Source organism: Lissotriton vulgaris, chromosome 1_1 (assembly GCF_964263255.1).
Source record: "Lissotriton vulgaris chromosome 1_1, aLisVul1.2, whole genome shotgun sequence".
Lineage (NCBI taxonomy): Eukaryota > Metazoa > Chordata > Amphibia > Caudata > Salamandridae > Lissotriton > Lissotriton vulgaris.
The window spans coordinates 1,415,589,330-1,415,605,137 of record NC_141685.1 but is presented as its reverse complement, the minus strand read 5'-3'; the positions used below and the strand labels follow the sequence as shown (position 1 = coordinate 1,415,605,137).

General features: G+C 36.9%; 1 protein-coding gene across 1 annotated transcript in view; it reads left to right on the top strand.

Annotated features, from left to right (window-relative positions):
* LOC147750621 (uncharacterized) overlaps nt 1-15,808 on the top strand; it is a 920,203-nt gene that overhangs the window by 177,472 nt on the left and 726,923 nt on the right. Inside the window, exons 6-7 of the mRNA XM_086929808.1 lie at nt 2,377-2,439; nt 8,206-8,268. Of these exons, the coding sequence (XP_086785934.1) occupies nt 2,377-2,439; nt 8,206-8,268 (126 nt within the window). The remainder of the gene's footprint in view (nt 1-2,376; nt 2,440-8,205; nt 8,269-15,808) is intronic.

Here is a 15,808-nt window from a genome sequence, read left to right as displayed (position 1 = left end):
GAGTGCTATTTTACACATGCTTTATATTATTATTTCTACATTTTAGCTATGAAACAGATTAGGATGTATTGTCATATACCTATCACATTATATTTCTGTTTTATGTGATTATTTTTCCTCATGATAAAAATACCTTGATTTTAAGAATAGTAGAAGAATAATCAAAATGCATTAATTATATTCCTTTGCACAACACTAATGATTCAAGGATATACGTGGATTCAAAATTTATGTCAAATAACTATAGGTAGATTTAAATACTAAAATATGGGATTATTTCTATCATTGTCTATTTCTTTTGCCACCACACCTTCCCCAACTAAAACCACAACAGGCACTATGGTCTATACTTCAACTACTGGAAGTATGTATTTCAATGATTTCCCCCATGTTTGCCCCTTAATGTGCATTTCCTACTGATTTTATATTCAGGATAGGAAAATATGCACCCACATCTACAAAGCACTTTTGCGGCTGCATATACTCTAATTCTTAGAATGCAAATTGAAAGATGCTTTTCCTAATGTACGAATCCGAATTTGGAAGTCAGTGTTCTTTTGCAGACTCTTTAAATTGGATTACAACATACACCTACTCAGTATTTAGAAACCTCAATTGTTAGGCCTACTCTATACTGACCAAATTGATATATGATGGATCATATTTTGCAAGTGTAATCCAGTTAAAAAACATTGATAATGACTGACTCCTATGTTTGTGTGATACCTTAGTCACAGAAAAGACAGTATTGAAGAGTAGGTAGGGAATAACTGCTTATACTACAACAAACCTTAAAAAGTCAATTGTTTTAAGTGCTACACTGTATCATTTAAGGAGAAAGGGCTCCATAGGAAAAAGAAAAAATATTTTAAGACTATCAGAGACATGTTGATCTCAAGACGATAGTAGGCAACCATCACTGTGATGGCCACTAATTTAGTCATTTGCAATTTGCAAATGTTCTATTTAAAATTCATCAGGTAGACAGGAATGTGATCCACTCATAAACAGAATATTATGAACCAACCTATTATTACTATGTAAGTTGGTTTGTAAATTTCAATGGTGGTTCCGGACAGTTTTTCGTGCCCAGAATGCATGTGGCCATTGTTCTATAACTGATAACTTATAATCAGACCCTCATAGTTTTCGAATTAATAGTTTCCAGGAAGTCAAAGCTCTAAAACTTTTTGGGGGAAAGTTACACTAAATTGCAAATTATGTGGAATTCAGCATGTTAAAAAGCAGTTCATCTGTTTATGTCTCATGTTTGTGTTGAAAACTAGGAGAGTGAATTATTTACTACGGGCTAATGAGACTACTTCGAAAAATCCTCCCTCTCCGTCGTTTCACTCAAAAGGAATCATGGTCCAAAGACTAATTCTATTCCGTCTCGACTGCGGTAATGCCCTATACCTTGGGGCCCCACAGTTCACTCTCAACGGACTTCAAATCATTCAAAACTGTGCGCCAAGAATCCTTCTCGACATCCCTCGCCGAGTTTCAGTCAAAGCCAGATTGAAGGATCTCCACTGGCTCCCTGTAAGAGCTAGAATCGAATTCAAGATCATGTGCATTGCCCATCGCTCCTACTGGGGAACGGGCCCTTCCATCAATCACCCCTTGGTAAAAGCATATCATCCCAATCACCCCCTCAGATCCGTGACCTCCCACTCCACCTTAGTACCACGCATCAGAAGAGCCAGATGTGGAGGCCGGTCACTCTCCTACAATCTGGCCAAGATCTGGAACTCTCTCCCCCTCCCAATCAGATCAGAATCTAATCTACTAACCTTCCGAAAGCTTCTTAAAACATGGCTCTTTAATAAAACCCTACCTAAATTTCAGCTTCACTAAATCCAGCGTTTCCGGTTCAAACCTACTCTCCTCTGCAGCGCTGGGACGCCCCTGGGTAGCCATCGCGCTCTATAAATTCTCTTTCCATTCCATTCCATTCCATTCCACTACACATGGTCAATTTTGCGCCCTAGGGTAATGGTATTTAATACGTGCTGTAAACACCTGGAACCCTAAGCCAAATTGTTATGAAGGTTCTTACCGTACATAAAGTGGTGGACTATTTTACACAAGCATACCAGTTGCATTTTAGCTATATAACTGATTGGGATATATTGTCATATAATCCTATCATATTACATTGTAGTTCTGTTTTAAATGACTTGATTTTAAGAAATAATTTATTTACAAGAATGAATTGACATTTATTAATGACATTCATGTTCACATTACAAAAGAGTCAAAAATATATATTGTATTCAAAATGCATGACAAATATTTATTTGTGTATTTGAATATAAAAAATTATTAAAACATGTGGCCGTTAGATAATATTTCCATTATTGTCTATTTCTATAGCTACCACTATTCCACCCACTCAAACCACAACAGGCACTTCGGTCTATACTTCAACCACTGGAAGTATGTATTTCAATGATTTCTCCCCATGGTTGCTTGTTCATGTTCGCATGCATTTCCTTTCGATTTTATTTGTTTTATTACCAAAATATGTACCAACATGTACAAAGCACTATTATGGCTGCATATGCTGCGATTTGTAGTCTGCAAATGTAAATATGTTTTTTTTAATATGCCAATCCAAATTTGGAAGTCAGTAAACTTTTAGTCACTCTTAAAATAGTATTATAACGTATACCAATTCACTTTATGCCAAGGTCAACTTGTGGGCATTACTAATAAAATTGAAGAAACGCGTGATGGGTCAATATTTTGCTAGTGTAATCCAGTCATAAAACATTAAAAATTGCTGACCCTGCATTTGGGTGATATCCCATAAGAAAAAAGGATGGGGCCACTTTGGGACCCCTTTCCCTTTGTGAATGTAAAAAGATTTTGTTGGAGAGTAGGAAGGGTACCACTGCCTTCTCTTCAACAACAAAAATAACAAAACCAAAAAAAAAACTATGCATTTCTCTTATTTGTACTGCATACTTGAAGGAAAATAGGCTGCATACAAAAAGTGTATTTTCTTTTAAGATGATCACAAGCATATTGATATCTTGACACCTGCCCAATAATTGGAATGAGTCTCAATTTGCAAATGTCCTCTTTAATATTCAACAGGTGGGCCGGTATATCATCCACTCAGAATCGGAGTTTTATAAACGGATGTTTTACTACATAAATCACCTATTGAATTCCATACTGGTCCCATTTTTTGAGACTGGTATTTAGTGAATGTGTCCTATGGTTGCATAATTAAATGCAAATAGTGCAATTACATTGTATACCTTAATGTAATCTAATTTCAAAAGCCTTTATCCTAATATTTTGATGTTCCCAGTCTTTTGAGTGTTTGTATTTGTTTTACGCCTAATTAATAAGACGATCTTGAATAGCAGTAAACTGAAGTGTCAATAAGCAAATTCAATACAACAGTTTCTGTTTCTGTTACAAATGATTCTACAAATATAGCACATTGTGCAAATTTCATCTTTCCATGTAGTCATGTTCCATACTCTTCACTGTTTTTAAAAACATACTTACAGTGCATTTCATGTATAAGACACCCATTTTGAAGTTCAGATTTAAATTCTTGTCTACTGAAAAAAGAGGTTTGCAGAGGAAGCAAAATTAAAATATCATCACACACTCATAGCTGCGCACGTGAAATCTTAAAAACGCTTTCATTTTATTTGTTGTTGATTTTAAAAATGGGAATTTGACAACTGAAGTTGCTAGTTCACTCGCGCTAGCCTGTACCTGAATTGCGCTATTGTTCACACTTCCTCCCTATCCTGATTTAAGAGGTGGGGGACGGTACCTTCAGAGCAGTGGGGAAGCCTGGGCTTGATCACCACTCCTGCCCACCCCGGTCCGACGCGGTAGCCAGTACCGTTGCGCGGAGGGCGGGTCAGGGAGAGCCAGGCACTTCCTGTTCACCACTGAGCGGTTAGCGCTCTTTTGGTTGTATTCACAGGGCTATTTAGGCTGAGCCTGAACACCGGCGAGCTGCGGTAGGATGGCTGTGGCAGAGTTCCCCGACCCGCTGGTTCAACTGATGTGCCTAAATTGTGCTTTATGCTGCGCATGTGAAATCTTAAAAACGCTTTCATTTCATTTGTTGTTGATTTTAAAAATGGGAAATTGACAACTGAAATTGCTAGGTTACTCGCGCTAGCCTGTACCTGAATTGCACTGTTGTTCACACTTTCTGCCTATCCTGATTTAGGAGGTGGGGACGATAGCTTCAGAGCAGTGAGGAAGCCTGGGCTCGATCACCACTCCTGCCCTCCCCGGTCCGACGCGGTAGCCAGTACCGTTGCGCGGAGGGCAGGTCAGGGAGAGCCATTCACTTCCTGTTCACCACTGAGCAGTTTGTGCTCTAGTGGTTGTATTCACAGGGCTATTTAGCCCTCGCTCCCTCCCGAGTGTGCAGCGGTCGCGCGCAGAGGAGCCGAAGACACGCCGAAGAGTAGCCTAAGAGTCGCCCGTCTGTGCCCGTCCGTGACCAGACGGGGCCAGGGGCTATGGACTCTGCCCAACATGGTACGTACCCCATTGGGGATCATTACATTAAATATACAGCCCAAGCCCTAAAAAATCTGCAACCAGTCCCTTTAATGGGTTGCGCTCGTAACCCCTGGCCATGTCCAGAGGGCCCCTTTTCATGCACTTATTGCCAGTTCCAGGCATCCCATACTGACACCATCAGAGGTCATAAGATAGAGGGGACATTTGCTCCTAAGGGCCTGAAGATTTTTCTCCTCAACATTCGCTCTTTACCAAAGCACCACTGTGAACTATGGGACCTTTTTACAACGCCAAGGCCTGAAATTTGCTTTTTAACCGAAACCTGGCTAAAACCGCATACGATCCCTGCTATTGCTTTGGGGGTTCCTGCAGGATATAAAATGCTAAAGCTTGACCGTCCGATAAAAACCGGGGGCGGCATTGCGATAGTTTACAAGGAAGGATTGAAGGTAAATGTTATTGAGCAAAGAAGTTTCTCCCTGATGGAAGTCATGATCTTTAAGATCAGTTTGGCATCTAAAACCCATTGGAAGGGAGCACTTGTTTACCGCCCTCCTGGGCCTAGCACAGGTTTCATTTTAGCTCTGACCGAATTATTGGCCCCTCATTTTAAACCTAAAGAAGATTTTCTCCTTCTGGGGGATTTTAACATTCACGTAGACTTCCCTAATCATCCTGAGATGCTGTCTTTGCTCTCAGATCTTTCCCTTTTAGAGCTTGAAATACACAATAAAGGTCCTACTCATATAGGAGGCCACACTCTAGATTTCATTTTTTCTAACTGTGCTAAGATATTATGTCGACCCTCGACCCAAATAAGCAGGTCCGACCACGTTCTGTTGGAATTCTTTCTCCTTGGCCTGGACAAACCTATTAAACAGTCGGCCCTTCCGTCCCAGTGGCGTAGACAATGGCATAAGGTGACACTGGATGACCTACAGTAAGTGTGGATAGACCCATGGTCCTAGCTACGGACAATGTGGACTCTGCTTTATCTAAGTTTAATACCTCTCTTTTAGACACGATTGACGTGTTGGCCCCTATGAAATTACATAAACAGCTTCCCATACCTAAACAAGGGAGATGGTATACTGAACAACTAAGGATAGAGAAACAGGGATGTAGGAGGCTGGAAAAAGTATGGCGAAAGAACCACACAGAGGAAAGTAGGAAAGAATATGCTGATGCCCTGTCCTTATACCACAAAAATAGGAGGAGCTGTCTCACTTCACAGTTGATAAAGGCAGGCAATTCCTCCAAAGGACTCTACAGGATTCTACAGACATTTGTGAAACCTGTAGCCTGTGAGAGTCCTGATGATTTCTCTCAGTCCCTGTGTGATGACATTTCCCTATTCTTTGAAAATAAAATTGAGCTGATTTATGATTTTTTTTAAAAGTAATTAATTCTAAGGGTAACGCCGTCAGTACCTCTCCACCATCAAGTCTACACAATAGTGGCACACCTACACTCACAGTCTTCCCGGAGATAGGTTTAGATGACATCAATTCATTGACAAGTCATATTAAAAGAGGGTCTCCTCTGGATCTCCTGTCTGCCAAAATGGCTGCGTCTTTATGCAACCTACTTGGCCCTATGATTCAATCAATAATAAACCTTTCTCTTAGGGAGGGTCGGGTACCACAAGAATGGAAAAGAGCTGTAGTTAACCCTATTCATAAGAACTTGGCCTTACCATGGACAGATCTATCCAACCTCCACCCAATTTCCCTTCTGTCATATTTAAGCAAGCTGACCGAGAAACATGTGAATACCCAGTTGTCCCAATTTATCGAGACATCAGGAGGGCTTAACCATACACAATCAGGTTTCAGACCCAACTACAGGACCCAAGCGCTCCTCTCTGTGACAGATAACATCAGGATGGCACAGGACAGAGGGGGCTCTATGATTCTGGTGCTGTTGGATCCGTCTGCAGCCTTTGACACGGTCTCGCATGATACTCTTCTCCGCCGCTTGCAGAAGGTGGGGATTGGAGGTTTGGCCCTGTCCTGGTTTGAGAGTTTTCTCTCAGGCCGCTCACAAAGTGTCAGCTTGGGCTCCTACTGCTCCAACTCTAGGGAGCTCACTAAGGGGGTTCCACAGGGCTCATGCCTATGTCCCACATTATTCAATCTGTATGTGGCCCCTTTAGCTGACATTGTGAGAAGACATGGATTCACACCAGTGTCGTATGCTGACGACGCTCAGCTTCTGTTTCCGTTCCAGACCCTCACTCCCGCAATCAAACATTCTTTTGTGGAGGGAATGAGAGCAGTGTCTGACTGGATGGCCTCTAACTGCCTACAATGTAATGTGGGCAAGACAGAGGTCATGCATTTCGGGAAAGCTCCTCTCCTTTGGTCTCCGGATTGGTGGCCACCCCATCTGGGACCTGTTCCCTGCCCTAAACAGACAGTGAAGAATCTAGGTGTATGGATGGACCAGGGACTACTGTTAAAAGAGCATGCAAACCAGGTGACAGGGTCCTGTTTTCGGATGATAGGACTTCTGAGGCGTGTGTTTCCATACTCGTCGGACATTTTTAGAAAGACCCTTGTCCAGGCCCTTGTAGTCAGCCAGCTAGATTACTGTAATGGCCTCTTCTTGTCTGCTAATGAAGAGGTACTCAACAGACTGCAAGTGGCCCAGAACACCGCAGCGAGATTGGTCTTAAATGTCCCCCTAGAACGCCTTCTCGCCCCCTCCTTGAAAGACTCCATTGGCTGCCCATTCGTCAACGGGTTAAGTTTAAGATCTGCTGTGTCATACACAAAAGTTAGTTTGGATCAGGCCCTACATATTTGACAGAAAAATTCAACATCTATAACCCGAAACGTCTTCTTCGTTCCAGCGGCCAACTATTGCTACAGATCGCGCCGGTTAAAAAGGTACGGCAGGGTGGGCGAGCCCTATCTTATATGGGCCCTACCCTTTGGAACAAACTTCCCCCTGGACTGACACAAACTACCGATTATCTTAAATTTAGGAGAACACTCAAGACACACCTGTTCCTGACGGCATAGTTTCATATGCCTTCCTAAAGCTCTGTTTTGATTCATATCTGGCGAAGCAAGCGCGGAGATACCCCTTCGGGGGTCGATTCCTGCGCTATACAAGCACCTAAATAAATAAATAAATTGTTTTCCACTGATATATTCCAGCAGGTCAAACTTGCAGAATTATATTGGGGGCTAGGCATGCTAGAAGGGAAAAATGTGTGGAATTCTATGTGTTAAAAACAAATTCATGTCTTGTTTTCGTGATGGAAACTAAGGAAAAAACTTGTTTATCTTACATGATGAATTTATCATCCTAGGATAATGATATTTATTACATGTTTACCTCACATTGCTATAAGGAATGTTGCCTTACTTAATGTGGAGGCCTATTTTGTGCATGCTTTATAATATCATTTCGGCATTTTAGCTATGAAACAGCATGAGATATAACCTATCTTATTATTATATTTCTGTTTTATGAGATGATTTTTCCTAATGATAAAAACAACTTCATTTTAAGAATTGTTTTAATTACAAGAATAATCAAAATGCATTGATGACATTCCTTTGCTTAACACTAAAGATTCAAGGATATATATGTGGATTTGAAATTCCTTTCAAATAATTATAGGTAGAATTTAAATTCTAAAATATATTTTGATAATATTTCTATTATTGTCTATTTCTATAGCCACCACATTTCCCCCCATTAAAACCACAACAGGCACTACGGTCTATACATCAACTACTGGAAGTATGTATTTCAATGATTTCTGCCATGTTTGCTTCCTAATGTGCATTGCCTACTGATATTATTTACATAATAGGAAAATATGCACCCACAACTACAAAGCACTTGTATGGCTGCATTTACTACAATCCGTAGTTTGCAAATTGAAAGAGGCTTTTCCTTATATAAAAATCCAAATTTGGAAGTCAGTAATCTTTTGCAGACTCTTAAAATTAAATTACAACCTTCACCTATTCAGTATTTGGAAACCTTGAATGTTAGGCCTACTCTATACAAACCAAATTGATATTTGATGGATCCATTTTTTGCAAGTGTAATCCACAGAAAAACATTGAATATTACTGACTCCTATGTTTCTGTGATACCTTAGTCGCAGAAAGGACAGAGCCACTTCAGAGCACCCTCTACTTTGTTAATGTAAATAAAAACAGTACTGGAGAGTAGGTAGGGGATCAATGCTTATGCTTCAACAAACCTTAAAAATTCAAATTTCTTTAAGTGCAACACTGTATTCTTTAAAGAGAAAGCGCTCCATAAGAAATAAAAAACAGTTTAAGATGGAAACATACATGGTAAATTTAGCACCCTAGGGTACTGGTATTTACCACGTGCTGTAAATACCCACATTCCTGAGCCATATTGTTATGAAGGTTTTACCTTAGTTAAAGTGGAGGACTATTTTCCACATGCCTAACAGTTGCATTTTAGCTATATAACTCATTGGGAGAAAATTTCATATATTCTTATCCTATTACATTGTAGCTCTGTATTAAAAAAAAATATTTTCTCTAGGTGATAAAAAATTAATTGATTTCAAGAAATAATTTATTTACTAGAATAAATCAACATTTATTGATCACATACCTTTTCACATCACTAAACATTCAAGAATATATATGGATTCAAAATGCATTACAAATATTTCTTTGTGTATTTGAATATAAAAAATATTAAAACATGTGGCTTTTCTTTTAGATAATGATTCCATTATTGTCTATTTCTATAGCTATTCCACCCACTAAATCCACAACAGGCACTTTGCTCTATACTTCAACCACTGGACGTATGTATTTTAATGATTTCTCCCCTAGTTGCTTGTCAAGGTGCATTGCCTTTCGATTTTATTTGTGTAATACCAAAATATGTACCAACATGCACCAAGCGTTTTTATGGCTGCACATGCTGTAATTTGTAGTCTGCAAATGTAAATATGCTTTTTCTGATATCCCAATCTAAATTTGGAAGTAAGTAAAGTTTTACAGACTCTTAAAATAGTATTATAACCTATACTAATTCATTTTTTGGCAAGGTCAAATTGTGGCAATGACCTATAAAAATTGAAGAAACGTAATGGATGAATATTTTGCTAGTGTAATCCAGTTATAAATAAATAAAAAATTGCTGTCTCCTGCATTTGGGTGATACCCTATAATCAAAAAGGCTGGGGCCATTTTGGACCTCCTTTCCCTTTTTTAATGTAAAACATAATTTGTTGGAGAGTACAGAAGGGACCATTGCTTACTCTTCAACAAAAATTATAAACCAAAGTATACATTTGTCTTTATTACACTGCACACATGAAGGAAAATGATCTGCATACAAAAAGTTTATTTTATTTTAAGATGATCACAAGCATATTGATATCCTGACACCTGCTCCATAATTGGAGTGAGTCTCAATTTGAAAACTTCCTCTTTAATATTCAAAGGGTAGGACAGTATATCATGTACTCAGAATGAGAATTGTATGAATGGATCTCTTACTATGTAAATTCTTTGGTAAAATTCCATACCGGTCGCAACCATATTTTGTGGCTGATATTTAGTGCATGTGACCTCTAATTACATAACTGCAAAGCCACTATCCCAATATTTAAATTTTCACAATCTTCAAGTGTTTGTCTTCGTTTTAAGCCCAGTTGATTAGACAATCATTGAATAGCAGTGAACTGAAGTGTCAAGCAACCGAAGTGATGGCAATAGTAGTTTGTGTTTCTGTTACCAATGAGTCTACACATATAACATTTTGTGCAAATGCCATCATCCCATGCTGTCATATTCCATATACTTCACTGTTTTTATAAAGATATTTACTGTGCATCTCATGTATTAGGCACTCATTACAAAGTCAGATTTTTTTTTCTACTGACGTAGAGGTTTGCACGGGAAGCAAAATTAATATATATTACACACACTCATAGTTTCCACTGATATATTTCATTAGGTCAAACTTGTAGAACTTTATTGGGGAGAAGGCCCACTAAAGGGAAAAAGTGCAGAATTCTGCACATTAAAAACCAATTCAGGTTTTTATGTCTTGTCTTCATGATGGAAACTAGGAAAAGGACTTATTTATCACATATGATAAATGTATCACTCTAGGATAATGAAATTGATAACATGTGGTAAATGCCCCAAATTGTTAGAAGGGATGTTGCCTTACTTAATTTGGAAGGTTATTTTGTGCATGATTCATATTATCATATCTACATTTTAGCTATGAAAAAGATTGGGCTATATTGTCATATATACCTATTGTATTACATTATATTTCTGTTTTATGATGATTTTCCCTCATGATAAAAATAACTTGATTTTAAGATTTTTTTTAATTACAAGAATGATCAAAATGCATTTATTACATTTATTTGCACAACACTAAAGATTCAAAGATGCATGTGGATTAGAAATCCATGTCAAATAATTTGAGGTAAATTTGAAATACTAAGTTATGAGCGTTTGTATAATATTTCTATCATTGTCTATCTCTATAGCCACCACACCTACCCCGACTAAAACCACAACAGGCACTACGGTCTATACATCAACTACCGGAAGTATGTATTTTAGTGATTTCCCCAATGTTTGTTTCTTAATATGCATTGCCTACTGATTTTATTTTCATAGTAGGAAAATATGCACCAACATGTAGAAAGCACTTTTACGGCTGCATATACTCAAATTCGTAGTTTGCAAATTGAAAGATACTTTTCCTAATGTACTAATCCAAATTTGGAAGTCAGTAATCTTTTGCAGACTCTTAAAATTGGATTACAACCTCCACCATTCAGTATTTGGAATTCTCAAATGTTAGGCATCCTGTATACAAACCGAATTGATACATGATGGATCAATATTTCACAAGTGTAATCCAGTCAATTGGATTACAACCTCCACCATTCAGTATTTGAAATGCTCAAATGTTAGGCATCCTGTATACAAACCAAAATGATACATTATGGATCAATATTTAACAAGTGTAATCCAGTCAAAATCATTGAAAATTACTGACTCCCATGTTTGTGTGATACCTTAGTCACAGAAAGGACAGAGCTACTTTTGAAACCCTTCCACTTTGTCAATGTAAATAAAAACAGTATTGAAAAGTAGGTATGAGATCACAGCTAATACTTCAACAAACCTTAAAAAGTCAACTTTTTAAAGTTCTACACTGTATCCTTTAGAGAGAATGGGTTCCTTATGAAAAACAAAACATATTTTAAGACGGTCACAGACATGTTGATCTCCAGACATTAGTAGGCCATCATCACTGTGATGGCCACCAATTGAATTCAGTTGCAATTTAAAAAATGTTCTATTTAATATTCATCAGATAGACTGGAAAATGATCCACTCAGAAAAAGAATATTATAAATCAACATATTATTACTATGTATGTTGATTTGCAAATTTCAATGATGGTTGCTACCAGTTTTTTGTGCCTGGCATGCATGTAGCCATCATTCTATAACTGAAAACAAAATGTGCAATTATGTCATAAAAGTAATGTAAATATAAAAAACTTCATGCTAATTTTTGATTTTGATCATTCTTTTGTAGTGTTTGTATATATCCCACATATAATTTGTTATACCAACTTAGAGTCAAGAAGCACTATCAGGATGTCCGTTTATATTGTTGTCATAAATTATTCCTCACACATAGCATTTTAGCTTAATTTCACCCCTCAGTGCAATCACATTCCTTATACTTCACTGTTTTTAAATGCATATTCAAAGGGCATATGATGGATTTGACAATCATAGATGTTCATGGTTCAATGCTGTTCCCTGTGGAATGATGCATTTGACTAGAGAGTAAAATTATTTCATTATCAGATCCTCATCATTTTCAATTTATAGATTCTAGCAGGTCAAACGTCCCCCCCAAAACAATTTGGCAGAAAGTTACACTAAATTGCAAACTGTGTGGAATTCAGCATGTTAAAAACCAATTTAGCTGTTTATGTCTAATATTCATGTTGAAACAAGGAGATTTAATTATTTACCACACATGGTAAATTTAGCACCTTAGGGTAATGGTATTTAACACCTGTGGTAAATACCCACAATCCTGAGTGAAATTGTTATAAAGGTTCTTACCTTACATAAAGCGGTGGACTATTTTATATATGCATACCAGGTGCCTTTTACCTATATAACTGATTGGGAGATATTTTCATATAATCCTAACCTATTACATTGTAGTTCTGTTTTAAATGATGGTTTTCTCTACGTGATAAAACAAATAACTTGATTTTAAGGAATAATTTATTTACAAGAGTAAATTACCATTTATTAATTACATTCATTTTCACATCACTAAAGAGTCAAGAATATATATAGATTCAAATGCATGACAAATATATATATGTGTGGATTTGAATTAAAAAAATGTTAAAACGTGGCTTTTAGATACAATTTCCATTATTGTCTGTTTCTCTAGCTACAACTATTCCACCCACTAAAACCACAACAGTCCCTTCAGTCTATATTTCAACCACTGGAAGTATGTATTTCAATGATTTCTCCCCATGGGTGCTTGTAAATGTACATTGCCTCGTGATTATATTTGTGTACTACCAAAATATGTACCAACACATACAAAGCACTTATATGGCTGCACATGTGGCAATTTGTAGGGTGCAAATGTAAATATGCTTTTTCTAATGTACCTATTTAAAATTGGAAGTCAGTAAACTTTTACTCACTCTTAAAATAAGATTATAACCTATAACCAATTCATTTTTTGGCAAGGTCAAATTGTGGGCACCACTTATAAACATTGAAGAAGCATGTAATGGCTCAATACTTTGCTTGTGTAATCAAGTCATAAAACATTTAGGATCATTGACCCTGAGTTTGGGTAAACCCCATACACGAAAAGGTTGGGGCCACTTAGGGACCCCTTTGCCTTTTTGAATGTAAAACAAAGTTTATTGGAGAGTACAAAGGGGACTACTGCTTACTCTTCAAGAAAAATTATAAAAACATATACATTTATGTTTATTGCATGGCATACTTGAAGGAAAATGGGCTGCATACAAAAAGTTTATTTTTATTTTTAAAGCATATTGATATCCCGACATCTGTCCAATAATTGGAGTGAATCTCAATTTGCAAACTTCCTCTTTTATATTGAAAGTGTAAGCCAGTTTATGATCGACTCAGAAACAGAATTGTATGACTGGATCTCTTACTACATAATTTGCTTAGTAAAATTCCATACTGGTCGCAACCATATTTTGTGACTGGTATTTACTGCATGTGGCCTATAGTTACATAATTGAACCCAAATAGTGCAATTAATTTGTATACAGAGAAGTATTCTAAATGCAAAGCCTTGATCCTAATTTTTTGATTTTAACAATCTTTTGAGTGTTTGTTTTTGTTTTACGCCCAATGAATTAGACCATCATTGAATAGAAGTGAACTGAAGTGTGAATAATCAAATTTCATATACTTCACGTTCTTTATAAACATACTTATAGTGCATCTCATGTTTTAGGCAATCATTACAAGTTCAGATTTGGAAAAAATATTCTCTACTGAAACAGAGGTTTGCACAGGAAGCAATTTTAATACATTATCATACATTCATAGTTTTCCACTGATATATTCCAGCAGGGCAAACTTGCAGAACCTTATTGGGGTAAAGGCCCACTAGAAGGGAAAATGTGCTGAATTCTATGTTTTAAAACTAATTCAGGTTTATATGTCTTGTATTCATGATTGAAACTCGGAAAAGGATGTATTTACCACACTTAATACATTCATCATCTTAGGATAACGATATTTGCCCCACATTGTTATAAGGGATGTTGCCTTACTTAATGGGGAGGGTTATTTTACGCATGCTTTATATTATAATTTCTGCATTTTAGCTGTGGAATAGATTGGGATATATTGGCCTATATACCCATCTTATTACATTATATTTCTGTTTTATGTGATGATTTTCCCTCTTGATAAAAAGAACTTGATTTAAAAAAGATTAACTACAAGAATTAACAAAATGCATTGAGTACATTCCTTTGCCCAACATTAAACCCTCATGGTAATATGTGGATTCGATAATTATGTCAAATAATTATAGGAAGTTTGAAATACTAAAATATGGGCTTCTTCATAATATGTATATCATTTTCTATTTCTATAGCCACCACACCTCCCTCCACTAAAACCACAACAGGCACTACAGTCTATACATCAACTACTGGAAGTATGTATTTCAATGATATCCCCCATTCTTGCTTCTTAATCATAATGTGCATTGCCTACTGATTTTATTTTCATAATAGGAAAATATGCACCCACATGTACACATTACTTTTACGACTGCTTATACTCAGATTCCTAGTTTGCAAATTGAAAGATGCTTTTCCTAATGTTGTAATCCACATTTAGATGTCAGTAATCTTTTGCAGACTCTTAAAATTGGATTATAACCCCCACCTATTCACTATTTGGAAAGCCCAAATGTTAGGCATTACCTATACGAACCGAAGCAATATGTGATGGATCAATATTTTGCAAGTGTAATCCAGTCAAAAACATTGAAAATTACAGGCTCCCATGTTTGTGTGATACCATAGTCACAGACACGACAGAGCCACTTTTGGGACCCCTTCCACTTTGCGAATGTGAATAAAAACAATATTGAACAACAAACCTTCAAAAGTCAACTTTTTAATGTGCAACACTGTATTCTTTGGGAAGAATGGGCTCCATAGGAAAAACTAATCATATTTTAAGATGATCACAGACATGTTGATCTCCAGACATTAGTAGGCCACCATCACTGTGATGGCCCCCAATTGAACTCAGTTGTAATTTGAAACTTTTCTATTTAGTATTCATTAGGTAGACTGGAATATGATATACTCAGAAACAGAATAATATGAGCCAACTTATTATTTGTTTGTAAGTTGATTTGTAAATGTCACTGCAGGTCACAACTAGTTTTTTGTGTGGGGCATACAGTGCATGTGGCCATTGTTCCATAATTGAAAACCAAACGTGCCATTATATTAGAAAAAGTAAAGAACTCTGTACTAATTTGTGATTTTGCTAAATCTGTTTGAGTGTTTTTTATATCCCACATGCAATTTGTTATTCAACCATTCAATAGTAATGAAGTTACACAGTCAAGAAGCACTTTCAAGATGTCAATTTATATTGTTATAAATTATTCCTTACACTTAGCATTTTAGCTTAATTTCACCCCTCAGTGCAATCACATTCCTTATACTTAATTGTTTTAAA